Below are 27594 nucleotides of genomic sequence, written 5' to 3'. Positions count from 1 at the left end.
TGGGTGTTTCTGAACAACTTTTTTGAGCACTTAGTATCGTCATGAGAAAAACAATATGTCCATGATTACACAAAAAAGATCGAGTTTTTTCTCTCTCTCTCTTTCTTTCTTTTTTTTTTTTTTTTTGTTACATCTTGTTTTATTTGATTTTGAGGAAGATTTTCAAAAGTAAGTAAGAGAATGGAATTTAAATTCAAATAAAACCCAAGTTAAATAAAAAGCCTGTGACCCTCTTCCTCCAATCAACTCTAATCTGAATTCTGAAACTTTGAATTCAAATTATGTTTTTCGCAATCACGAGTTGCAACAAGACCCTACTCATTAGAGTTATTGTTTCTAGAAATGGCTCCCCACACCAAGCATGCCCTTCCTCCTGGGTGGTTGATGTGTATAGTTGTGTGTGTGCAGGCTTAAGTGTGTGCACGTAGGCCTGTGTATGTGTGTAAAGGCGCGCGCGTGTAGGCGAGGGTGTATAAGCATGCGTGTGTAGGACATGGACGCCACCACCCAGCAGAAGTGGATTCCGGGGGACTGTGCTCAGGACCAGAGCAGCCGTGCCGCCGCCGCCGGTGGGCGGTGGTGCTGCTGGTCCAAGCTGAAAAAGGAACCACAACGTCAAGGACTGTCAAATGAGAACAATAAGCAATCGTGATTGCTCAACAAGAAGTTCCGTCTAGAACTAAACGAGCCTACTTTCCAGTATACCCATACTACTTTCTAGTACCTGATCAATATTCTCAAAAATAGCTAAAATCGCAAATTGTTTCAAACATATATTTTTTAATATTTTAAGCTGATTTATAGGAATTATGCCTCACTCATCTAAAAAATTAGATGCGTAAAAAATAAATAAATAAACGAACAAATAAAATAGCAGCACCTTTTAAACAAAGCAGCTAATACACTTTCTTCCATTAAAAAAATTCTTCTACCGCTTTCAAAACGAAAAAATAATAATTAAAATTAATAAGCTCATTAAAATAAATACATCATATGAAAAAAAAAGTTTCTTTTTCTTTTGCTGCCAAAAGTAATATTTTACATGATTTAATGCACTTATCAAAATAAATAAAAACAATAAAATGTCAACTTAAAGAAATAATTTTCATTGTCAAAAAAAAAAAAAAAAAAAAAAACCGTTTGCGCATATCTTTATATAGAAACATAAATGTCTTCGAGTTCATCGGCCGAAAACTGAATACCTAAATTAAAACTTTAGAATGAAAATAAAAACAAGTCATATTAAGAATAATTGTTTCACAGTTAAAAACCATGGCTGCTGAGTCGGAGTCAGAGTCAATCTCATTTTGGGATAAAGGAGTCGGAGTCGAATATCCAAGAATCGGAACATTAAATTTCAGTATTGAAAAAAATCGTCTGCGCTTATCTTTGTGTTAAAACGTAAAGGACTCCGAATTTCTTCGCCAAAAACTGAATACATAGATTGAATTGAAACTTTAGAGTGAAAATAAAAACAAATCATTATACAATCAAAAATATCCACATTAATTATTTCACAGTAGAGACCATGGTTGCGGAGTCAGAGTCAATCTCATTTTGGGACAAAGGAGTCACTCCGAAATTTGAAAGAGTAGGAGTCAGTCATTTCCACTCCGTGTATAAATTTTTGCTAAAGCTACGAAGTCAGAGTCGAAGTCGTGGCGTCGGAGTCCGACTAATTTTCGGGCACAGGAGTCGGAGTCAGGTGCCACAAAACTGTCGGAGTCGGGAGTTGTTCGTCATGAGCTATTTCCGAAAAAAATTGTTTGAAGTTAATCTGCTTTTAAGTTCAGAATCTATATTGACCTCCAGTGTCCCCGTAGACACAAATGTTAAAGGATTTGAACTTTTCAAAATTGAACGGAAAGTTGTTCAAATCAAAAAGATATTTTTTATACATGATCTTCCTCAAAAACTTTTTCCTACAAAGTTTGTTTGGAGCAAATTCACCTCTCAGTTTGGAATTGCCTTGAATTTCCCCGTAGGCGCTAATATTAAGTTTTTTTAACTGTTCAAAATGGAACAAAAAATAGTTCAAATCAAAAAGTGAAATGTAGGAATGGGGTGTCCTCGCCGAGATCTTTCGAACAAAAAAAATTGTTCGAATTGGACTATTCACTCAAAAGTTATTAGGGTGGACAGACAGACCGACAGACATTTTCCCCCATCTCAATACCCTACTTTTCGATTTTTAAATTTTTGATATTTATTTAATTATTATTTTTTATTTTTGACTTTTTTGTTTTTGTTTTTTGTAATGTTTTCAAGATGCATTAAGCCTTCTTTCATGCTTTTTTCTTCTTTCTCTGACTTTTACTGGGAAAGTAGGCTAAAAAGCTTATATGAGAACTGTAATTGTAATAAAGCTGAATACAGTTCCTTTTACTTTTAAGCAATTTAACAATCGATCAATCGATTATGAAATCGAACTATGAAAAATTGCTTTATCTTTGAAAAAGTATCTTTGAGTTCATGTAATTGATTGGAACAAAACATTTTTTGTTATAATGATCTTATCGCTTTTTAATTAGCTGCTAATAATGCTTTGTAGAAGAGCAAAACATCCAGGAAAACTACCGTAAATGAAAAAAAATTTCAAGGGGGAATTGTTATTTCCTATTTTACTTTTCAAGCACAACTGCACTCTTATTGTTAGTTACATTGAACGATAACTACATTTTATAACGCAAAATTGTTTTTGTACTTCTTTTGGAACGATGAATTTCCACAGAAAACGGAAATAGTGGAACAATGCAAAAGGAAGAGACGTCATTAATGGCGTCGTTTGGCGATGACTTGAAGATATATATTTCAAATTTGGTGTCGAAAATAAGATACGAATTCTCGCTTGTCCATGCTTATAGGGGTTTTCGTGTAGAGTCGTAAGCTCTACTTAGCGAGAGTTCGAGGTACTGTCTCTGTAAAACTGTCTTTCTTGCATAGGTTCGCAGCGAGCAGGGAAGCACGCTTCAATGGGTTGGTTTCCTTCAGTCAAAAGAAACTACTTTTAGTCATTGAAATGAATAGAATGAGCAAAAAAAAAAAAAAAAAATTACATGGATCCAGAAAATACTTCCCTTTTCCCAACAGTTATTTTTTAATTAATTTTTTTTAAATGTGCGATTTTTGAAACAAGGCGTGGTCTTGATGTTGTCACAAATGATGCAATTTGGCGCATCTTTCTACTACGTTTCCACGTTATGATAATCAAGCAGCGAATTAAAATTGCACTCCACGCTTGCTATCAACCATACCGTTGTCAGTACACGTGAGTAAAGATACGAATTAAATATTTTGTTCTGTTAATGGCAACATTGAATGGCATTTCATCATTTGTGATGTCACACGACAGAAGTGTAAACAATAAAACCGCTCCGATTTAAGTATTTTTTAAAAAATATTAAACGTAAACAAATTTATCAAAAAATGGTCAGATCCTATTCTTTTAAGCATGCTCTTTCAGAAAAAAATACTTTTAAAATTTTGGAAACGACCCCAGTATTCTTGCTAAACTTTCCGACACTTAAAATGTTCTATGCCTCATTCTGAGGCAGCGATTCTCAACCTTTTTTGACCTGCGAGTCGCAAAAAGCTTTTGAAAAAAAATGCGAATCGGTGAGATTTTAAATTATTGATTAATTTATATACTTTTTCAAAACGAGGAAGAAAAAAAAAATCTTCGATCCCGAACCGTTAAAAACTTGCGATAAAAGATTTCGAACCGGTGGGATTGTTGTTCCTTTTTATACTTGCCTTTTTCAATAAATAAATAAATAAAATTAAAAAAAAAAAAAATAAACAGAAAAGAAGAAAAGAAAGAAAGAAAGCTTTTGACTCAGATCGTGTTGTGAAATTTTTTCCAACCAGTGATTTTTTTCCTTTTGATAAAGTACTTAAAAAAAATAAATAAATAAACGAATAAAACTTTATGCAATATTAAACAACTGTCACAAAAGTGTTTAAAAGGAAAGCTACGTAATTATTACAACAGTTATGCGTCAGAAATGAAACATTTGTGAAAAATCATAGAAAATTACGCAAATTGATCTCAAAATTCAAGTAAAAAATGTCGTGTATGATTTTGTTGCTATTAATATTTTGATTTTATTTCATTTATTTTGAACAAAGATATTGTCGAGTTAAATTCATAGAGGATCAGTCAAATATTTCTACGGATCGTTGCCGGTCCGTCGGATCAACGATTGAGAATCTCTATTCTAAGGCATATTTTTGAACTGTATTTTTGTTTCTTTTACAAACCACACGTTTAGTTATTTTTATTGCAAAATTAGATTTCAGATGTCAACAAAAACATTTAAGTAATTTAATTTTGAAAATGCCATTTTCTCTGATTAACCTACTTGTAGGGTAAGCAGAGTAGGGTAAAAATATCATTCTATCTGTTTACTCGACTAGCAAAAGGTGTGAGAAAATACCTAAAAAAGCAAAAAAAAAAAAAAAAAAATATTTAAAAATATGCATTTAAGAAGTATAAATCTCTAACTCTTGTACGTGAATGCAAGCAAGCACCTTTCGTTAATTAATCAAAAGAGTACTAATGTGAAACACCTGGGATGCTCAAACGCATTTTATCCAAAGAAAACTTCCGGTAAGCCGGGTTATGATCATACGTCGTATAGTTTGATTATGTGTGCAAAATAATTGCATAACTTGATTATTACTGTTACACTACCAAGCACATAATATTAAGTATATTCCATCAAATTATGTCTGATCAATATCAACAAGTGCTTTACATCAGAAAACTAATGTTTAACAAAGCCCAAAAATGTTTCCCCCCCCCCCCCCCATCTATTATTTTTGAGATTTTGAAGAAAATAAAAAACAACAGGGTAATTGCATTTTCAGGAAGTTTAAAAATGAAATGAAGTTTCATAATATATATGTGTGCTCCTCATCGCTGCAGCAATATCAATGAAAAACGACTAGAAACAAACGCAAACTTAAAAAATATGGAGTTTAAAAGTTTGGCTATAAAGCATAGTATTTACTAAACGTTAAGGGTAACCGATCTTGTACCCAGTAGCGCAGCCAGAGGGAGAGGGAGGGTTGCACAGGGTCCCCCCTCTCATGCACAGAGAACTGAGTATAGTATTTTTTCAAAAAATGTTCCATATAATTAAAGAGAAAAACCGAACGCGCCTTGGTAGAAAAGTAGTTTTAATAGGAAATAATATATTGTACGACAGGAAAAAATCTCAATTTCTTTAAAAAAGAACATTAAAGTAAAAATTTTCGATAGTTGCTGATTATTGGTTAGTTAATCGCGTTTCACACCTCCTTTTTTTTTTTTTTTTTTCGTTCCCACCTCCTCTCCTATTTTTCTTTTTCCTAAGCGGTCAATAAATAAGAAAGTCTTCAAAACGCTATCAAACGGAAGCCCCCTCCCTGAGCCAAAATCATTAAAGAGCGTGTTAAATCTCGTTTCCAAGGTTTCAATTTCGCAAAATTTCCAGGGAAGATCTACTGAACAACTCGCTATCTAACAGCATCGAAAATCGTTTCAGACTGCTTTTCTGGAGCGGAAATTTATAAAAATTGCCGAATCCCAATCGTTTGTAAACGTTAACGTCGCGTTTTTATGATTTCAATTTCGGAAAATTTCTGGAAAAGGGGATCGAATCTTTGATATTATCCTCTAATATTATCCATATCGTCGAAAATTGGATTTTCAAGACGACAAATGGTTGAGGCGTTTAGCATGCAATTGTCTTTAAATAGAGTGAGTTGATGCTCTTGTACGAAATTTAAAAATGAAACATCTACGATTTCAAAAAAAGTTAAGGTGGAGAGCTAAACGTCTCCCTCTAAAGTCACTGAATATCGCTTAAAAACTTCGTTTAAAATACCTCTATTTCGAAATGTTTTGGGGAGAGTAACAGGGGCCAGAGCCCCCTTCCCGTAACATCATCATTGTCGGTAACTGGGAACTTCAATTTCGAAGTATGAAAGGATCAATTTTACTCTATTTTTCAAAAAAATATCGATCGAAGACAGTTCTTATGTCTGTCCTTAGAAATGATGTGTTTGTGTGATTCCTTACCCTAACGTTAACAAATGCAGTCTGTAATCGTTTTTCTAAGACATCAGTTTCTTAAAATTTCCTCAGTAGGCCTCTGAAACTTTCCTGTAACATTACTTTCCTCTAACATTACTATAGACCTCTACCAGGGACAGAGATTGGTTTTGTATCGGCGAAACTGGGGGAACACCAAAAAAAACATATAATATCCCAAAAACTGTTTACCCCCAGTTTCACCGACACTTAAAATTTCCTCCCCCTTTACATATATCAAAAGCTTAAGATTGAAACTGAAAAATAGGGAGGAAGGAAATTTCTTGTCGGCGAAACTGGGGAGACACACCTTAAAAACAGAGAACAAGATCTGTACTCGACCGCAAAACCTGTAGCCCATAAATGACTAAAAGCTCCAATATTTATCTCCAGTCTCACCAAGCTACTAGTTACCGTAACCCAGCAACATCTTTTGCAGGTTGATCAGCTATATGGTTTATTTTAGCCAATGAAATAATGCAAGAAAGCTGCACTTACCGGTTGTTCTATAAATGCTGTTCACACGTTGCACATGTCTCGTCATGGCGTCTATGCACGCCTCTTCATTCCCCATCTTTTGGTAGAATAAATGATCCGCTTGGAGGTAGAGCAGACACGTACTTTTCCTTCGATCCACAGCGACGTGCCTCTGTCCTCTATCCTCCGTCCACTGTGTCCTTTGAATAGAACGCACTCCATACGGCTCCGAACTACCCGTTCTACCATCCTCCGTGTAATGCAGAGCGTCCAACTCTCTCCAATAAGGAACATTGCTTTTGTCTTCCAAAGATGGTCCCATTCCTTCTTCAGAAGCCTCCCCTATCACAGTGGGGACGACGTCGCCTCCATTGCCTTGCTGCTTGGAACTAGTCGGCAATAGATTCGACGCTGAAGACGATGAAGAATGATTCGAAACGGATGAAGTAATGTTTTCATTGTTGGCACTTATGTCGGAATCGTAAACAGAACTGCGAAGAAACCAAGATTTTAAACTCTCCTCAACACTCTTGGGGAAATATTCTGACGAATGGAATCTCTTCTTTTCCGTGTGATTTCGTTGCTTTTCAAGCACACGTTCTGGCACATGGTGTTCCTGCGAAAAGTCACCATAGAACAAATCTCCCCCGTGGTCTACCGAATGTCTATGAATGGATTTTCGCCATTTGAGTCGTTTTTTATGAAATTTATGTACAGGAATTTTATACAGCTCATCTGAAAGTAATATTTTGTTTTGACTTGATCTTTTGCGGTGAAAACGATGTTTATTTCGTTTGTGGTGTCGAATTTTCGATACTGCGTAAACACAACTTCGGTTTGTTTCCGGAAATTGAATATCCGATAACCTATAAATCAAGGAGTGAAAATGCCGAGGGGAAGTAAAGTAGTTTTTTGCTGGTTCCACGTAATATTCTTCATCTTTCACCCGGACTGTGCCATCGAAGAGTCCTGAATCTAACAAAATTCCGTGAACAGATGAATTTTCTTCACCTAAAGAAAAATATTTTTTTTTTAAAGACATGATATAGACAAAGCATTTCTATTACATTTTATTTAATTAAGTCTGTAGATAAATGTTACTTTTTATCAACAAATTTGACCCCTACTTCCTCCTCGATTTTCGCAAAAAGTATAACACTTCACCCAGGGACGTGCACAGAAATTTTGGGGCCCGTCACAAATGACTTTCACGGGCCCCCCTCCATATTGTTCACTTCTATATTTCACCCCTCATTTAAAAAATATTACGTCGCCTTCAGGTTCGGGAGCGACCCAAGGGGTGTCCTTTCTCCCTCCCCCCCCCCCAGTGCACGCCCCTGACTTCAGCTTATCTCCTCCGCTCGCTCTGGCATAGGTCACGCTTTGTTACATAAATATTAAACCTATTATTATAAGCAGGCTTTTATTTCAACAAAAATACATGATGTCACACTTCTTTACTTTCCCTCCTTCCTCCGTTATCATAAACTGCCACAATTTCTCGAATCGTTATTTGTGGAATTCCGTTAATGAAAGAACAAAAACAATTTTCTAGGGATTTAAAATGTACGTAATGTAAAATAATATACATATCTCATAAGTGTTGCTGTTAGTAAAAATAAATAAATAAATAAATGACAAATAAAATAAAATAAAAAATAATATATATATATATATATATATATATATATATATATATATATATATATATATATATATATATATATATATATATATATATATATATATATACATAATGAATACTAATATCTTCTACTTTTAAAATTATTTATTTTCGGAAATAGTCTCTTGCTTTTATAAACGTAGATTTAAACCAGATTAAATACCCACAAGCAAGCAATATAGTAAAATATTAAAAATTACTAACATGAAATACACCACCAACTCAATCAATTCCAGCCGAGGACTGCAGTTTCGTGCTTATTAGCACTCATCAGCCCGGCTTAGGAAGTGATTGAGCTGGAGGTGGAAAACCTCTTAAATAAGTCAAGAGAGCCAAACAAACTGGTAGCTAATACAGAATTAGCACTAACCAGACGAGTGACCGAAACAATGGTTCGGTTCAACTCGAAGATTGAAGACAAGGCATGGTAATTTGGTACTAACATGATTTACTGATCCAACAAAATGCATACTCAGTTCCGATCTATATACTATTTCAAATTACGTAAATAAATATGCAACATTTCACATTTCCATTTTTTTTTTTTTTTTTTTTTTTTTTTTTTTTTGCAGGTTCTATAATTAGTGGCTTAAAGTCACTTGAAAATTAAAGAATTCGACAAGTTTTTATGTGGCCTTCATTCTTTCTCAAAAACGATTAATTCGCTTTATGGAGTTCTACCTTTTGTACATTTTTTTCTTACTTAATTATTTGAAGTTTTTGATCAATATTCTTCGCTGTCATAGTGAGCTAATCGAAAATTGAAAAGAATTAGTTATTTATTTGGTAGTCAAATCAAAAGGTTGCGAAAGCGGGCGCTCACAAACATGGATGCTAGCAAAAGTGGACGCTGAGAATGTGGAGAAACACATTGGTCATTATTTCCAATCGATGTTTACACCTTAAGTTCAAATATTCCTTAAGATCATCATATTCAACCAATAACTCTTTTTTTTTCCCCCGTTTTTCTCATAAAGATATAAAGAACGTAGTTGAGAAATGAAGTCCTTAAGCTCATAAATCATTTTAAAGAACGGCATGGGAAGGTGGGGGGGGGGGGGGGAGAAAAAAGAGAATGAAAAAGGGAAGATGAGAGAGGGATTAAGTTAACTCCTTGGCATAAGAACAAATTTCCGTTTTGATAAAAATGATCCTAATTTTCGTTCTTTTTCTCCTTACTTTTTGCTTTTGCTTTTATCGATTTAGCTTTTTTTCTTTTCTCAAGAACAGCTGATACGATTAAACTATTAAAAGTCCACAAGGAGAAGAAATATTGTTTGACAATGCAACGAAAGGCGGAATTTTTGAGAATTGAGATGAAGCAAATATTATTTTTCTCTCGTTAAGTTTTTCCTGGAAGCAGAGAATAGGATTTCACCAAGTGCCTTTGGCGCTGTCTACAAATTTTGAACAACTCACTTTTCAACAGCGATTCCACGAAGTACCCCCCTTATTGTTATTTTCTTTTTCGAGGAATTGCAATGGGGTCGTTTCCGAAATTTTAGAAGTATTTTTTTTTTCTGAAATAGCATACATACCTTAAAACATTTTGACCATTTTTTAAAATAATTTGACAAAGTTTACTATTTTGAAAAAAAAAAAAATTTAAATCGGAGCGCAGACTCAATTTTATTTTTTACGCTTCTGCTGCGCATGACATTACAAATGACGAACTGCTATTCACTGTTGCCATTAGCGCAGAACGCAATATTTAATTCACTTCTTTATTTTCGTGTACCAGCAACGATACGGTTTATAGCAAGCATTGAGCGTAGTATTTGATTTGCTTCTGAATTATCATCACGTGGAAACGCGGTAGACAGCAAGTGTTAAGCATTCAGCGCGCCAGTAGAATACGCGCCCAAGTTTATCATTTGTGACGTCCTAAAGACCACTCCTTGTTTGAAAACTGGACATTTAAAAAAATGAATTTAAAAAAATTGTTGGGAAATTAAAAGTATTTTCTGGGGGTCCATGTTATTTATTTATTTATTTTTTTGCTCATTCAATCAACTTCAGTGACTACAAATAGTACTTTTGACTGAAGGAAACAACCTCATTGTTAGTTTTAAAAGCATACGGAAAAAATTGTGCTTAAAGATATTATATCAGTGTTTTGATTTATATCTTTACGTTTAAAGAAAAGAACACCTTGAGACTAAACTGCAGTCAATTCATGTATGATCAGGGAAATGAAGGCAATTTATTAAGGCTTAGAAAATAATGAAGATTTTTGCAGCATCCTCTAGATTAAGAAACTAATTTAAGTAATATCTATTGTATACTATAGCAATGAAAATGACTCCACAAACTTTTTTTTTTAACTCAAGGGCGTTGGTTATGAGATCCTTCAATTTTTCTACATGCTTCACCGTTCATGGTCCAAACCCTTGAGAAGAGATAAAATGGAGGGAGTGAAGACTTTCATTAATGAAACCAAGACCCCAAGTCACGTGTTGTTACATTTTAAAGCAAAGCATTGGAAGAAATCAGGTTCCTTTTTCGTTTGTTTCGCGCAAAACTTTCCAACCATTCGTCGCTGTTGACTCACGTGACTTGGGGTATTTGGGTCAACTTTTGCTAAGTCAATGATTGGACTTGCTCCCTCCATTTTAATTCCTGCTCTAAGGTCCAAACGCCATGGGGTTAAAAAAAAAAAAAAAAAAACCGTCATTTTTACAAAATATTTCAATATATACGAGTATCTCAAAAGTTAAATGCTCTGGGGTATCAATTGCTTAGGTGTTCATGCTAAGATCTACTGGACCTCGAAGCTTAAATTTTAACTTTTGATTTAAAGATTATCTGAATCATCATGATCAGTCACTGAACAAGAGAAGTTCCCTTTTAAGATGAGAAACTGCACCCGGAATTTAATTTTGCCAATAGTATTCAAAGCCTAACCAACACTCTAGGGATCTTTTACCTACTTACGGCGTAACAGCTAGTATTCTTAACTCTCATTTTGTGATGAATAAAAGAATTTAAAATGTAAAAATTACTGCTAAAGTTTAATGCATTAGAATTCCATGTTTCAGTCTTAAAATAACATCAAGAACACTTTGCTTCAATTATTAAATGAACAGAATCCATAGCTGTTTCATTAAAGAAATTTCAAAGCCTCTCGAAATGGAAACGACGTTCAACATTTGTTTTCATTGCCTCAACATCCCTTTCTGTAAAAAGAATTAAAGTGCTCAAAATTTAAAATAAATGCTCTTAGCAGTAGAAGTAAGGAAAAAGGTAATGTTCTTTAAAGAAGAGAAAAATTTAATGTAATGACCTTCGACGTATCCGGCAACAGCACGTGCTTTATCGTAATGGACGGAAGATTTGGAATCTTCGAACTTCGTGTCTTCTGCAAAAACCCAGACGTCTCGTTTCAACCGGAGGCGAAACATTCTAGAAGAGAACCAGTTAAGAATTAGTCCATCAGAAAAAAAAAAGAAAATACATAAAGCACGGAAGAAACTTTACGTGTAGCATGTAATTTACTTAAGTTTTTCTTTTAAAATTTAAAATAATATTGGGATGGAATGGAAATATTTCCAATCATAGAAGTAAACAGTGTTCGAGTAATGTTTTTAAAATTTAAGGTTAAATTTAAATTAGTTACAGTAAAATTTTTTGAGCAATCACGATTGCTTATTGCTTTCATTTGACTGTTTTGATGTCCTATCATTTTATTTTCTCGCCAGCACCCTCTGCAGCATCACCATCGACCGGCTCCTCACGATGCTGCTCTTCTAGCGAAAGCCATCTCCAGGTTGCATCCATATGCTACACACACGCGCATACATACACAACTACACACACATACACACACACACAAACACATACACATACACAAACACATTCATACACACATACATACACCTACACACATACACAAGCACATACACACACACGCATACATACAGACACCTACACATACACACCTACACACAACTACCACCCACACACTCATGCCTGTACACAGATACAAACACATATGCATACACACACACACACACACACTCGTGATTGCGAAAAACATAATTTGAATTCCAGATGTCAAAATTCAAATTAATTTTTATTTTATTTATTTATTTTTTACATAAATTCGATCGGAGTTCAAATCATCTTTTCCTGCAGAATTTTTTTACCTATCTAGACTTTCAGTTATGAACTGCAGTCTTTGGATTTGGATGTGATACACGGGCTGTCTGATATATTGCATATATTTCACCTAGTTGATTCAAACTTCAGGAGAAACAAAATTATTGAAAGCGTGTGGTAAAAATGAATTTTAGATTCAATTATTTTAAGGGCATTGTTTGAGAAGTTCAATAAAAAAAATTTTGCCAACTACGGCGGAAATTTGAACTTTTTTTTAACTCAAAAACCAGTAACGCGAGAAATGAAATGGTTCCACCAAAATATTGAGAGGGGATTTAACAGTACGCAAAAGCCATAAACTTCTTCTTTCAATTAAACATTTTCTTATGCGATAAATTTCGCGGTGAGTATTTAGTTCATCTGACGTTACAACTACTTTTGGCGTACTGCTGTCATGACTTATGCAAAAATGAATGCCTTAAAACACATGATTACACGAAGGAAATGTTATACACATAGAGCTAATCTTTACTAATAATAAAGCTGAAATTCTCTCTGTCTGGATGTCCGGAGGATGTTTGGATGTCTGGATCTCTGTGACGCGCATAGCGCCTAGAGCGTTCGGCCGATTTTCATGAAATTTGGCACAAAGTTAGTTTGTAGCATGGGGGTGTGCACCTTGAAGCGATTTTTCGAAAATTCGATGTGGTTCTTTTTCTATTCCAATTTTAAGAACAAAACTATCGTAAGATGGACGAGTAAATTACAAAATTATAATAACGTGGAACCGTAACATGGGCACAAGTCAATTGGCGAGATACGAAATTATCATAACGTGGAACCGTAACATGAGTACAAGCCAATTGGCAAGAAAATTCACCATACATTATTTGTAAATGCACAGGCGAACCAAAAGACCTTTTAATTTTTCTATTAGGGGCAAAGCCGTGCGGGTACCACTAGTATACAATAAAGTACGTGCTCCTTTATCCACAAGAATGAAAATGGCTGTCAACATGAGGTGAAAGTGATGTGATCAGAAAAGATTCTACATTTGTCATCTTTCTCACCACACCATAGTGAAGTGAAGTACATGTTTAACTAAGTTTGAGCGCTTGGCCGGTAGCTAGATCGCCAAACAATGGTGGTTTAAATCACTTTCATCCTCACAACCGAAAAATAACTATATCGTGTGCTCTAGTTCTTCTTTTACTTGAGGTTGTGACATGTACATGTTGAGTACATAAGTAGGCGGGAGAAGTATATTATCTGCCAATTATCTGATCCACTCTCCTCAAACTCTATCAGTTAGAATATCATTTATATTCGTTACATTTAAATTTAGTCCTGACAGAAAACTAGATAGCATGTTCTTAAGTTGCTTCACTCGCTTATTTCGTGCTTATCCGCATTTTACATATGCACAAAAATGTTAAATCTCTCTCTTTTTTTTAACAGTGCACATTTTCTTTACGTATGTTAACATTTCTTTTCTTTGCAATAAGTTTTTTAAATCTGCCTCTAAACACATGAATACAAAACTGGTTGCCGACGAAATATAAATGCAACTAATGATATGATTTTTCCTTTTAAAGCTTGCAAGTATTTTCAAAGGTATTAAAAACTCACAATCACAAATTTTCCAGACAACCTTTAAAAAATTCCGAAACTGTATGCATGCCAGGATTTAGGTACAAGCTAAGCAAGCTATAGCCTCCGCTTTGCTAGGGGCCCCCCGACTCCCAGAAATCAGTATGATTCGTCTCAAAAATTAAATATATAAATAATAAAGTAATTTTCTATTGCTTGAAAACCTTGAAAATTTGGAAAAATGTGGCTACAAATCACAAATAGGAGAGGGTAGGGGCAGGGAATGCCAATATATGTCAAATTCAGCTCCTGTACCAAATATGTAAAAACCACGATTCTTACGTTTCTGAAACATATTACAATTTTTTGTGACTCATATGTTTTATATCTTGCTAATTATGTAATTCCCAATGCAGGAACTCCGTATTTTGGTATGCAATACCAAAAGAATATTTTGGAAATTCTTTTGGTGTTTCTTGCTTTTATCTTACTTCTTCTGCATGCTGTCAATCTGTTTGGCATGGAAGAAAATACACTACCTCTATTCCTTTTTGTTTTCTGACCCACTTGCAACTGAAGAGAAGTTGTTGTCTCGTGAGAAATCTATAGTTTATTTTTTCTTTTAAATTTAAAATAGCTGCTTTGACAAAGTTAGAACAGGAGTGTACAAATTTACAATCAAGTACTAAAATATCAGAGATTGGAAAGTACAAATGAAGTGAGCTAAATAATTTTAATTGTTCTAGAGTCGTCGAAAATAATAAAATAAGTCTTTGAAATGAAAATCCGAAGCAAAATTGGGCTAAAATTTTACTTCTTGTAAAGTGTATAAATTAATTGTTCAAATGAACAGTATGTAACTCTCTTGTTACCTATTTTCCGAATCTGTACACCATTTCTTTTAAAGCATTTTTTTTACAATTGATCATTTTATATTAAAGTCGTTGTATTTGTCGGTGGGTTGAAGAGGTGATTAAAAACTAATTGTACCGAAAGCTAATGTGAGCAAGTAACAATGCATCGTCTTTTCTCTTTCCGTGCTCTTTCTCTCTGTCAACTGTTGTTAATGATTTGTCAAATCAAAAACAATTTTTACTGAGCATTATCTTAATTTGCGAAAGAGTACTTTAAAAACGTTTTGTTTGCCTATTTCTGTTATGATATTTTTGTAGTTCCAACTACATCTTATAAGGCTTCAAAATGCAGAATTTTATATCTATTTTTCAAACTTTCCTCCGGGGGAGAAACCCCCGGAAACCCTACAATTGAGGATATTCTATACACCACTAAAAAAGGAGTCATGGATCACTCTCTTGATACCATCCAATCCAAAAAGAACTTCAGGGAAAAAACGATCAAAAAAATATAAGTATTGTTGTTTGTATCAGAGGACAAAGACAGAAATAGTAAAGGGGAAAACAATAAAAAATGGCCTCTTACACCCCACCCCCCGAGAGAAACCTTGTTTAAACTACGAAAGGGGGCTCCATACCTAAAACAGCTTAGGGCCCCGTTAAGTCTAAATCCGTTCCTGACTGTATGGAGCTTTAAATCTAATGAAACTTAGAGAAATTATTTTATACTTTTTAGTTCATTTTAAAAACATGGTACTTCAAAACTTTTTTTCATTTCATTTCTGGGATGAATAATAAAACATGATTAGATAAAAAAGTTTATACTTTTTATTCATAGATACATTTACTTTTTTTAAATAAAAGAATTTGAGCTATTTTTCATCAATGCTTATTTTCAAAATTTAAAAATTTTACTTACCTATTGTAAGCTTTGAACTGAAGAGTGAAATATCGGTCCACGGGTGATCGAATGGAACGACGATGTTGCTCTTTGAATAAATACTGGTCATAGAACAGGGGCTCGAAATATGGAATGTAATCGTTTAGAACTTGATCTGGAAAGGAAACGTTTATGTTTTAGAACACTTTATAATCATTAAAATAGAATATATGTGAAAAGAATATGCACTACTAGTGTCTAGATTTGCTTTTTTTAAATTTTAGCTCTTTTTTTCTTTCTTTCTGTATTATTATTATTATTTTTGAACTGCGGTCGAGGAAAAGATAGACCATAAGTTCATAAATAAGTTGCCAGAAGGTTTGCACGATGCCAGAAAATATTAGTGGACATTTTTCTGAAATTAAAAAAAAAATGTTCATCATAAAGGCACAAGATATAAGTGAAACTTTTATCTCAATTCACTATTTTTTAAAACATTCTGAACTGTCACTTTACCCACACGTTCTCTCTTACGCTACGCTCTTGTTCTTTTTGAGGCTGACTGAGGCATATTCACAACAAAGTTGCGAACATTAATAAGAAAATAGTTTACAAGCAAAGAGAAAACTAAACAATATTCGAAAGCCGTTTTTTAATTGTTACTAAAAACAATGAAAAATAATAATAATCATAAAGTTGCTTCTGTAAATGAAAATTTACAAACTAATTTCAAGGTTGAACTCAAGCAGTGTGGATTTCGCTTTTTAACTGATGACTTGCCTTGAATCAAAGAAATCTTCGAAAACCTGCATTTTTTGCAAAGTTTAAAACGCCTAAAATCCACAAATATATGCTTGCTTAAGTTCGGCCTTGAAATTAATTTGTTATATTTATTAACAAAACTAACTTAGTAAGTAACAATATTTAAGTTTTTGACAACAGTTTAAAAACAACTACGTTATTTGCGTCGCATAAAAAGGTTACGGATCAGAATCTCAAAGGTCTCGCATAAAAAGTTTCACTTCATAAAACAACAACAATATTCGCACTCGACGTCTGCTTGGCACCAGTTCGTTCTTGTCCAAATGAAACACGTGATTGAGTGGTCAAATGGCGCATTCATTTCTTTGCTTACATCTACTCTACATTTCCCGTGAAAGCAGTATAGTTAGCTCATTTATGCAAAAATAATCAAGAAATACACCAATTGCTCTACCAGGGCCGGATTTGGAAGTGTGGAGGCCCCGGGGCAACAAAGGAGTGGAGGCCCCTAATCAGGGTTCAAAAAGATCATCATATTTTTGAAAATATCCGATACTTTGATATATATCCGAATATTTTGATGTACATGTATATATCCGATATTTTCGACCCCTGAAAGTTAGGATATCTTGTAAAAATTTTATTGTGAGGGCCCCTTTGTTGTGGAGGCCCCGGGGCAGTAGCCCCGCCTGCCCTCCCCTAAATCTGGTCCTGGCTCTAGCTCTGTCCATTAAGATTAGGCGTTGAAAACCAAAGCTGCGAGTCGGAGTCAGACTGATTTTGAAGCAAAGGAGTCGGAGCCATTTTTTTCCAAGAGTCAAAGTCGGAGTTTCCCACAAGGTCCGCCACCCTGCCAGCGCTTTCGGAGTCGGAGTCAACCTGATTTTCGGATAAAGGAGTCGGAGTTGATGGCTCTGAATTTCCCGGAGCTGGAGTCGATCATTTTAGCTCCGACTCTGCAGCCTTGTTGAACGCAGTGCCTAAAATGTGACAGTGATTTTGCAACTAGGTTGACGCAGCTTTTTAAAGAGATAGAAATTACACGGCTTCAGCGTTTTTAAAAAAATGTATGAGGATAAATATCAATGCATAAATTAGGATGGTTTATATCAAAATGCAGTCCTCTCAGTGCGATCCCATATTATGATTATTTTTTCAACTAAAAGGAAACAGTTATCGATGCAAGCTAAAAAATAAATTTCAACTCCAAATGGTTTCTAAAACCATGCACATAAAATAAAATTTAAAAGAAATGAAAAAAAAAATCAATTAATGTCATTAAAAACAGCTTCTTTCACAAAGTAAATGCTTTATATTGATTTCCATCAGCGTGATATTATTGAAGTGTTTAATTAAAATGCACGGGTATCAAACTTCAATAATTTGCTATCACACCACTCCACTAATTATCTTAAACACCGTTCCAGAAATAATGATGCATGAACTATACGTTAAAAAGCTTCATTCATGGAAATAAATCTAAAGCAAAACCACTATTTTATGTTCTGAATGTTCTCAGAAAATAAAAACCTTGTGAAGACCATAAAAGTCCAATCGAATCGAGACTAAATAACTAGAAAGAATTTATTGGGGCTATTATGGGCTTCGTAGAAAGGCGGGATAAAAGTTGTACTTTTCTTCAATGCATAATTAATTTTGTTAACTTATTTTCACAACCAGGTCATGGAGTGATTTTTGTGTAATTCTTTACTGCTCTAGGTAGTGTATTTGGTCATGATATATTAATTTATATGTTTGCATGAGTTTATAATTAATTTGATCAATATCAGAAGTTTATTATAGCATTAAAAAAAAGTGTCATGCGCTTTTTTCCTTTACATATCATATTAAAAAGTACATTTATCAATCGATTTGCATTACGTTCAAACTAAGTTACTACGCTCAAATTAACATATATCTTTCAGCAATTCCAAAAAAAAAGCATTCCCTAGCTCTGGGGTTTTTATCTCAAATCTGAAACATGTGAAAGCAATTTTTTTTTTTTTAAAAACATGTGTCGCTTTGTCGGATAGGTGGCACAGTGGTTTGGCGTTGACTTCGTAAATTTTTGGTCGCAGGTTTTGAAGCCGCGGTCCAAGTGTTCAGTTGGTGGTTTTTTGCGATGAAGAAAAGCATCAGTACCCATTCTGCATGATTACGCATCATGTTGAAGATTATTTGAGTGCCTAAATGGCTCAGGCTCTTTCGGTTAAAAAAAAAAATATCGTAGTGTAATTTCGCATCGTGAGAGCCCAGGTTACTCCATCTGGTGGAAAAATGGGGGTGAAATTTTAATGTGCCACTGACATCCACGCCTTAATAGTCGAATATGAGAGACTGTATGTCATACCGAGAGGATGGAAGGCTCACACAAAGTCTTTAAAAGACTGGTCCTTAGCAGCTGCTTTGGAAAGAAAACAAACTTGTTACTTAAGGGCATATTCAAACCTATCACAATTGATCGCATTCGATTCACTCAAATCATATCCATCAACAGCACAGCCAAAAATTTTCTTTTGACTTACCCAAAATGAAATTTCTTGCTACGCTACTGGTAATATAGAATTCGATCGAATCGAACACAATCGAGTTGAATATGACTTTTATTCACGTTGGAATCAATAAAGTTACGATTTCGCCTATTGTTCAGAGATTTCATTATAATTATTTTTGGACGTAGGTGGGAAAAGCTTTTTAATCGCTATCATTAAAAACAATAATAGTAATTAATTATATAACTTTGTGAATAAAGTTAACAAATAAATTTCAAGGCTGAACCTAATCAAGCATAGATTTGTGAATTTATGTAATTTTATGAATCTATGTAGATTTGTGAATCTATGGTTTCAAGACTACTCTTGATATAAGTTATCAGTTTAAAAGCGTTTATAAAAATTTGCACCATATACAGTGAAACCTGTGTAAGTTGACCACCTGCGGTGCAGTACTTTGGTGGTCAACTTAGACAGGTGGTCAACTTATAGAGGGTAGTAACAAAAACTGTTTTTTTTTTTTTTTTTTTTTGTCATTTCTTCCCACATGCATTCAGTTTTTAACTAATTGGAATACTTTAAACTCCATTTCATTGTTTAACATTACTTTAAGACAATAAGTAAAATGGTTTAAAATATTTTTAGAGATTATTTACCAGAATGACGCGTAAATTATCATACAAATTCAAAATATCTGTAAATCGATCGAAGAAAAAAAATGTCTCATTGCTTATGAAAAACTACTTACTTGACATGAACAATTCCTAAAAATTCATAATAAGTCAAAAGTGACTTAAATTCTTTGATTTTTTTTCTTGTACATTTGTAACAATAGTAATCTACTTTTCAACAAAATAACTTCTTAATGAAGTTTGGTGCATTTTCTGGGACTTAACATAAACCCAATGTTTTTGGTGTTTTTAAAAATGTTTGGTTGCTTATTTGACGCATAACTGATTACACTTTTAGTACAATCTAATGCTTTTGCCAAGTGGTCAACTTACAAAGGGTTTTTTACAATACTCCAAACCAAAGCTGGTGTATATTAGTGGTCAAGATAGACAGGTGGTCAAGATAGAGAGGTGGTCAAGTTACAGAGGTTTTCCTTCATTATATAAGATAGGACTAATTCCGTTCCTGACAAAAGCGGTCAATTTAGACAGGTGGTCAACTTACAAAGGTGGTCAACTTTACAGGTTTTACTGTAATAGATTTTTTATGTAAATCTATGACATGCTTTCCAATACACAAAGGAGAGGAAAAACCAAATTTAAAAATTCACTACTGAAATGAAATACGAGCAAAACGACCTCAAAGAGATTGAATAAAGAAAAAATTTTTCGAGTGGAAATAGAGAGCAGCCAATATTAAATGCTGACATGAACGGTGTCTTATAACAAAGAAAATTACTCAGGGAATAGATATTCTCCAACATCAATCACAGATTTTGACAGTGGACTAGATGGCAGATTCTAGAGGAAGAAGCTTAAGGAGAATAATTTGTGTAGTATCACGTGTGATTAATTTCTGAAATGTTTCTCAAAAGTGAATTTTCTTGTCAAGAACTTGAGGTACACCGATAAGAGCAAAGAAGACACAAGCTCAAAATAGATATAATATAGAAATTTATTATATTAATAACCTTACTATGAAACCAAACGATGGAGTAATAATACGGTGAAACCCCGATTTCACACCTCCCGAATCTACGTTTTTCTCGCATTTCACGTTTTTTCATCAGGTCCCAGGTTTTCCGTATACTAATAACGTTAATTTAACCCGGATGGAAAATCATGAACATCGATTTGAAACTGATTTTCCGTTATTTAAAAATGCTTATAACTTTTCTGTTGGCGATTTCAGGGACTTGGTGGTTTCAATTCCATATTAAAAAAATCTTCTACTGGGGCATTTTTCGCAGCTTTCGAATGACACTAAAATCGAACCGATCGGATAATTATTTCGGATAGAAAGAGCCATTTAATGCCATTTTCGGTTCTTAAAATTAAAATTCGAACGGTTCGGTACTTTTTTGAGGGTCGACAAACCCCCTACGTTCCTTATCGGGTGCCCAAGTACCTCTCTGTCAAATTTGCGACGTAAACTGTGGATTTGTAGAGGGAACATACACACATGCAAACATACCTATATATTCTCTGTTTTATTTATACAGATTTCTAGTCACAATGAACCCATGTTACGATCTCATGAAACTGATGTCAATTCCGCTTTTAAAATCAAATTACACCAGTTTTCAGAAATTCAGAGGAGGGAGACTTAACTGAAATATTTTTATTTAGAACTTATTGAAGTTGAACGGAATCACTTGCGTTCCCATACATTTGTAATGAGCGTATTTTCCGGTAAACAATACGTCCGACAACACCGGGCGATCAAAAATCATATCTTGGCGGCTAGTTTTTCCGGAGCAAAAATCTTTCAGCAGACATGTTACACTGACTTTTTATTAGCTCTAAGAAATTAATCTTCTGGCGTACAAAATTTTCTTCCTGACTATCAGATTTCAAACATTTTGTCGGTCTCTGAATACGAGTGTCTGCAGTAAAAACTAGGTTTTGCGTTCGGATAAGCTCATTTTCCCGCAAATGGTACTTCTCTGCAATATGGCAGAGTATGCAGTGAAAGTCAAAAATCTTCGATCATCATTCTGATATATTTAGAAAAGCTTATTTTCCCGAAATCGGTGCTTCTCTGCAATACGACAGAGTCTGCAGTGAAAACCTATTTCGGTAAACGTAGCTTGTTTTAGCCTACTTTCCCAGTAAAAGTCAGAGAAAGAAGAAAAAAAGCACAAAAGAAGGCTCAATGCATCTTTAAAATATCGCGAAAAAAAAGTCGAAAATAAATAAAATCCTCATATAAATAAGAGCCGATCATCGAGTAACCCACGTGATTCAACAATGAAACTCACGCCACGACATGATAATTTGATAACATGTTTTGGTAATGTTTAACATGCAGGGAAAGACTTTATTGTGACAAGGCTGAACTCGATCCGATCACTTAACTGTTTTACTGGTAAGACTCATTTCAGGGGAATGAAGAAACGGAAAAATTGTCAACAATGAACGCTACCTAGTGGAGTTTAGGGTTCATCCATAGACTAATAATAAGAGACTCTTATAATTAGTCTATCGGTTCATCCACCTGAGTTAGGGTTACAATTTCAACTATCAAAATATCACCAAACAGGCCATTTCTTCGTTCAAATGTAGAAGCGTAGAAGCAATTTTCACCCGTCATACGTTGACGGGTGACTTTTTAGAAATTAAATAAATATCGAAAAATTAAAAATTGGAAAGTGGGGTATTGAGATAGGGAAAAATGTCTGTCGGTCTTTACCCCCCCCCATAACTTTCGTGTGAATAGTCCGATTCGAACAATTTTTTTTTTTTGTTCGAAAGAATTTGGCGAGGACGCCTCATTCCTATATTTCACTTTTTGATTCGAACAATGTTTCGTTCAATTGTGTTCAAAAAATCTTAACATAAACGCCTACAAGGAAATTCAAGGCAATCCCAAACTTAGAGACAAATTTGGTTCAAAACACTTTGTAAGAAAAAGCTTTTGAAAAAGATCATGTATAAAAAATATCTTTTTGATTTGAACAACTTTCCGTTCAATTTTGAAAAGTTCAAATCCCTTAACATTAGTGCCTATGGGAACACTGGAGGTCAATATAGATTCCGAACTTAAAAGCGGATTAACTTCAAACAAATTTTTTTGAAAATAGCTCATGACGAACAACTCCCGACTCCGACAGTTTTGTGGCACCCGACTCCGACTCCTTTCCTGAAAATTAGTCGGACTCCGACTCCACGACTTCGACTCTGACTTCGTAGCTTTAGCAAAAATTTATACACAGAGAAAAAGTGTATAACTCCGACTCCGGCTCCTTTATCCCAAAATTAATCCAACTCGACTCCCCAAACATTGGCAGAGTTGGGAATTTAAGGAAAAATGACCGATTCCAACTCTGAGTCTTCGATTTAAAAACCTTTGACACCCGAATCTGACTCTTTTGTCTCAAAATGAGATTGACTCCGATTCCGCAGTCATAGTTTTTACTGAGAAATAATTATTCGCAACTCCAGAGCTCGAATACGCTACCTTGAGGTGGTTAACAACACTAAAGAAAAAGGTAAAACATTCCATTCCACGTGTTTTCTTTGGGGTAAATTACAGGCTTCAGACAGTTTATGATGTAATGTAATTTCAGAAGAACAGAAAAGAAAGCTTCCCACAAACACGATGAAAAATTACTGTCATTCAAGTACTGTCTAAGTGTCAAAGCAAGTTATAAGTTATGGCGTGTGTTTGTTTTACCTTTTTCATCCGCCATTAGACAGTGGCTGCAGCGCCCCCTAAAGTTTATTGGAGTTGTGAATTCCTAATATGCTTTGTTTTTATTTTCACTCTAAAGTTTTCATTTATGTATTCAGTTTTCGGTGGATAAACTCGGAGTCCTTTATGTTTCTACATAGAGATATGCGCAAGCCATTTTTTTTTTTTTTTTTGACAATGAAAATCATTTTTTTAAGTTGACATTTTATTCTTTTTATTTATTTTGGAAAGTACATTAGTTCATTTTAAAAAAATGGCAACAGGGGAAAAACAAACGATTTTTTTAATGATGCATTTATTTTAATGAGCTTATTCGCAACTCCAACAAACTATAGAGGTCGCTGTAGCCAGTGTCTAATGGCGAATGGAAAAGGTAAAACAAACGCACGCCGTAACATATAAAGTGCTTCGAAGCTTAGTAAATGACAAACATTTTTGTCCGTATGTATAATTTTTTTGTTCTTCATTCTTTTGAAAAGATTTTTCGAAATCTTTTGATTATTCTGACCCATGTAGGAAGAGATGAGAAATAAAAGTAAAAAAAAAATAATAATAGTAAAAAAATAATGCAAAACACACAGTAAGTTGTTCTGAAGCAGCCATTTTCACGATGTTGAGTTCGATATTCATAAATGTTTGGTTCCCTTCGAACAATATTTTCATTTTGTACTATTTTTTTTTATACATTAGTACTTATTATGTCCAGTTTCGTGACATTTCCGACATTTTTGTCACATAGTGCACATACGTAACCGTAAGACTGTCAAGAATAACATTCAATACAAGATAATTCATTTCTATGACTATATATGATTGAATATCAAAAGCGGAAGATGATATTTCATTCTTTTATTTACTTGGTGCAAATTGTTTTATTTATGTAATTGAGTTATTTCTTCGAATCGGTATACTAAAAAATTATCTACTACTTAATTCTCGCTGTTTCATATGTTCCTCAAACTAAACTAACTATTTCTCAACTAAATGCTAAAATTCTGTCATGCTATGCTGTGTAAATCTCTACAAAATGCTCACGGATACATCGTGGCAGTTCTGCTTTAAATCATCATGCATTTAATTCATTTGTCATTCATGATTTAAATGATAAGCGAAATACTGTCCAGATACATTATTCTTTCACACAATACTAAAACCATAACCCTAAGTTGGCGCACTATTTCAGCGATAAAAATTCCAAGCTTTTATTTTTTATTGCTCAAATTCTAAACGTTCTTTCTGGATTTTTCAATCCGTTCTGCGATAAATATTTTCAAGAATATTTATTTGCATACTGTCCATTTCAGTTAGATGCTTTAGTAACAAGGTTATTTAAATCAATTGTGTGGAATTAGGTTAAGGAACAGTAGTAATTTTTCAGCATGGCTCTAGTGTAGTGTCCAGCCAATGTTATTAAGTCCGTTTGTTTTCATCGAAATGAAGAACTAATATTTATTCAAATTCATTCAGAACAAGATAAATAAAATGTGTACTCACAGTTTTTTAGCAGATATTTTTGATTTTAGGCTGTTGCGGGTGACGATTCCAAATGATGAATTATACAAATAAAACAAATACACATAACAAACTGCTTGTTTTGCCCAAAATGGAACACGTGGAACGCAATGTTTTAACTTTTTCGGCAATTTTATAAATCATTGCAAGGTAGCGTATTCGAGCTCTGGAGTTGCGGAAATTTTATTTATTTATTTATTTATTTATTCTTTTTTTTTTGAAATCGGTTAAAGAGGTTTAATTTTTTTTAAATAGAAAAAGTATATTAGCTGCTTTGTTTAGGTGCTGCTATTTTATTTGTTCGTTTATTTATTTATATTTTTTACGCATCTAATTCTTCAGATGAGTGAGGCATATTTTGTTCCTAGAAATCAGCTTAAAATATTAAAAAATTATGTTTGAAACAATTTGCGATTTTAGCTATATTTTTGAGAATATTGATCAGATACTAGAAAGTAGATATTGGTATACGGGAAAGTAGGCTCGTTCAGTTCCAGACGGAACTTCTTGTTCAACCAAGACTGTAGTTAAAAATCTGCCATCAGCGTTCTGATATTGATAAGCTCATTTCCCGTAAATGATGCTTCTCTGCAATATGACAGTCTGCAATGAAAACCTATTTCGGTTAAATGTAGCTTTTTCAACCATGACTGTAGTCAAAAATCTGCCGTCATCGTTCTGATATAGATCTCATTTTCCGGTAAATGGGTGCTTCTCTGCAATAAGACAGAGTCTGCAGTGAAAACCTATTTCCGGTAAACGTAGCTTTTTTTTTTTTTTAAACAATGACTGCAGTCAAAAAATTCACATTAAATAGAAATCAAAACACTATATTAAAAAAAAAAAAAAAAGAAAAAGAAACTTAACTTTCCTATTCCCTCATCGCAGCGAGCTCTTAAGAACTCAGCTTTGTATTTTTACGCATTTTCCAAAAAGTCAGTCGATAAAAGTGTTTAAGAAGCAGACTTTATAAAAGTCGGGGGGGGGGGGGTATCAAGTACACATCATTCTTTATTTTGCTGAATTATTTATGGATGGTATTTTCTTCTAATGATTTCAAAAGATTACATTTTTTTCTACCCCTCCCCCGCTTTCATTTTTTTTGTAATCTATAAAAATTAAGAGGTTTCTGACTTAGTATTTTTCTTAAATTAGACGTTTTCGAAGCTCTGTGCATTGAAAATTAAATGAAGTTAACTTTTGTGATTTGGCATGTGTTATATAGTAGCTAAATTAAACCATTCTGTAAATTTTACGGCTGACCTTCAGAGTTGTCCTCCCGCCTATGCGCCCGCAAATGTCCTCTGTTCACTTGCGTTTTTTTTTTCTTTTCTTGCGCCGTCAAAACTGTTCACCTTCGTCTCATAATTATTTTGCGCCCTCAAATCTGTGTGACTTTCGTTTTTTTTCCTTCCTTTCTTTCTTTTATTTATTTTTACGCCCTCGTACCTGTACGCCTTCGTTTGTTTTTATTTTATTTTATTTCACTTTATTTGCGTCCTTAAACGAATGCATTTTTTTTTTGTTATTATTATTATTACTGTTTTAACCCTCAAACCTGTGTGCACCTTCGGTTTTTTTTTTTTTTTTTGAATATAACATATGTTAAAAATTTATAAAAAATTAAGAAATAAGTTTTTTTTTTTTGTTTTTTGTTTTGCCTAAAAAAATTCCTGGGTCGAGATACAGGCCGCCAAAGATGGTCGGCCTGTCATGATTTCTCACTTGCGATTTTCGTCAAAATCTTTAAAATACAATATCTAAGGAACGGTCGAACATATTTAAGAGGATATTGTTTAAAAACGACCTGATGTGTGCATCACAGACTTCCTTTTACTCCAATTTTAATGTCATTTTCCCATTATTGGTAATTTTAATGTGATTCAATAGTTTACTCTCTAAATATCACCACCAGTGGCAAAATTGAAACCAGATTTTTAAAAAAAAATCGCCAAATTTGTCGCTAACTTGGCGACAAAACTTTGCGATTAAAAGACTGGCGATATATCGCCAAGTGTCCAAATTATAACACCACATGAGTATACATCGAAATTAACAATGATTTCCCACAAAAAAAGGGGCAAAAGACCCCTTTTGAAACACCCGAATGCAACCAAAAGGGGATGTGCACAACTAGACCCCACTAGGAGTCTCCGTACAAAATTTCAACTTTCTAGGACATACCGTTATTGAGTTATGCGACATACATACATACGTACGTCACGAGAAAAGTCGTTGTAATTAACTCGGGGAATGTCAAAATGGATACTTCGGGTTTTATACGTTCTTAGGCACTTATCCGCGCGTGGTCAGGCTGAAAAAAAAACTCAACATTAATTCGGGGGTGAGCAAAACGGAAATTAATGCCGAATTTTGAGTGAAAATTATTTTCGCGAATACAATACTTCCTTTTTTGAAAAAGGAAGTAAAAATGCAACATTTTGAAATATGTGCTTTAGTTTTTTTCCCACAGTTTTTTGAAAAAAAAAAAAGTTTAAAATAATTTTTTTTGATTTTTCCCAAAACTGACATTTTTAAAAATTTTCATTTTTTCTACAGCTTGTTAGTACTACTGAGCACTACGTTCCCTTAAAAGGACAGCTTCCACTTTTTCGTTTAACAGATTTTAGAGGCATTTGAAAAAATGAGGGTTTTTAATGAAATTTTATGTAAAGGCAGACCTTAAAATTCATTTTTTTTTTTTGCAGTGAGTGCCCAGAAAACACTTTTAATTCAATCATCTAGCGAAACTTTCATTTTAAGCGGCCATTTTATTCAGGATATTGAATTTAGTGAAAAGAAGA

At 34.0% G+C, this 27594-nt stretch overlaps 1 protein-coding gene across 1 annotated transcript in view; it reads right to left on the bottom strand.

Annotated features, from left to right (window-relative positions):
• LOC129219954 (disintegrin and metalloproteinase domain-containing protein 10-like) overlaps positions 1 to 27594 on the bottom strand; it is a 207348-nt gene that overhangs the window by 25931 nt on the left and 153823 nt on the right. Inside the window, exons 2-5 of the mRNA XM_054854271.1 lie at positions 15699 to 15834; positions 11521 to 11639; positions 7149 to 7564; positions 6575 to 7070 (exon numbers count right to left, since the gene is read on the bottom strand). Of these exons, the coding sequence (XP_054710246.1) occupies positions 6575 to 7070; positions 7149 to 7564; positions 11521 to 11639; positions 15699 to 15834 (1167 nt within the window). The remainder of the gene's footprint in view (positions 1 to 6574; positions 7071 to 7148; positions 7565 to 11520; positions 11640 to 15698; positions 15835 to 27594) is intronic.

The sequence above is a fragment of the Uloborus diversus genome, chromosome 4 (assembly GCF_026930045.1).
Source record: "Uloborus diversus isolate 005 chromosome 4, Udiv.v.3.1, whole genome shotgun sequence".
Lineage (NCBI taxonomy): Eukaryota > Metazoa > Arthropoda > Arachnida > Araneae > Uloboridae > Uloborus > Uloborus diversus.
The sequence above is the reverse complement of the archived record's forward strand: the minus strand, read 5'-3'. Positions and strand labels throughout refer to the sequence as shown.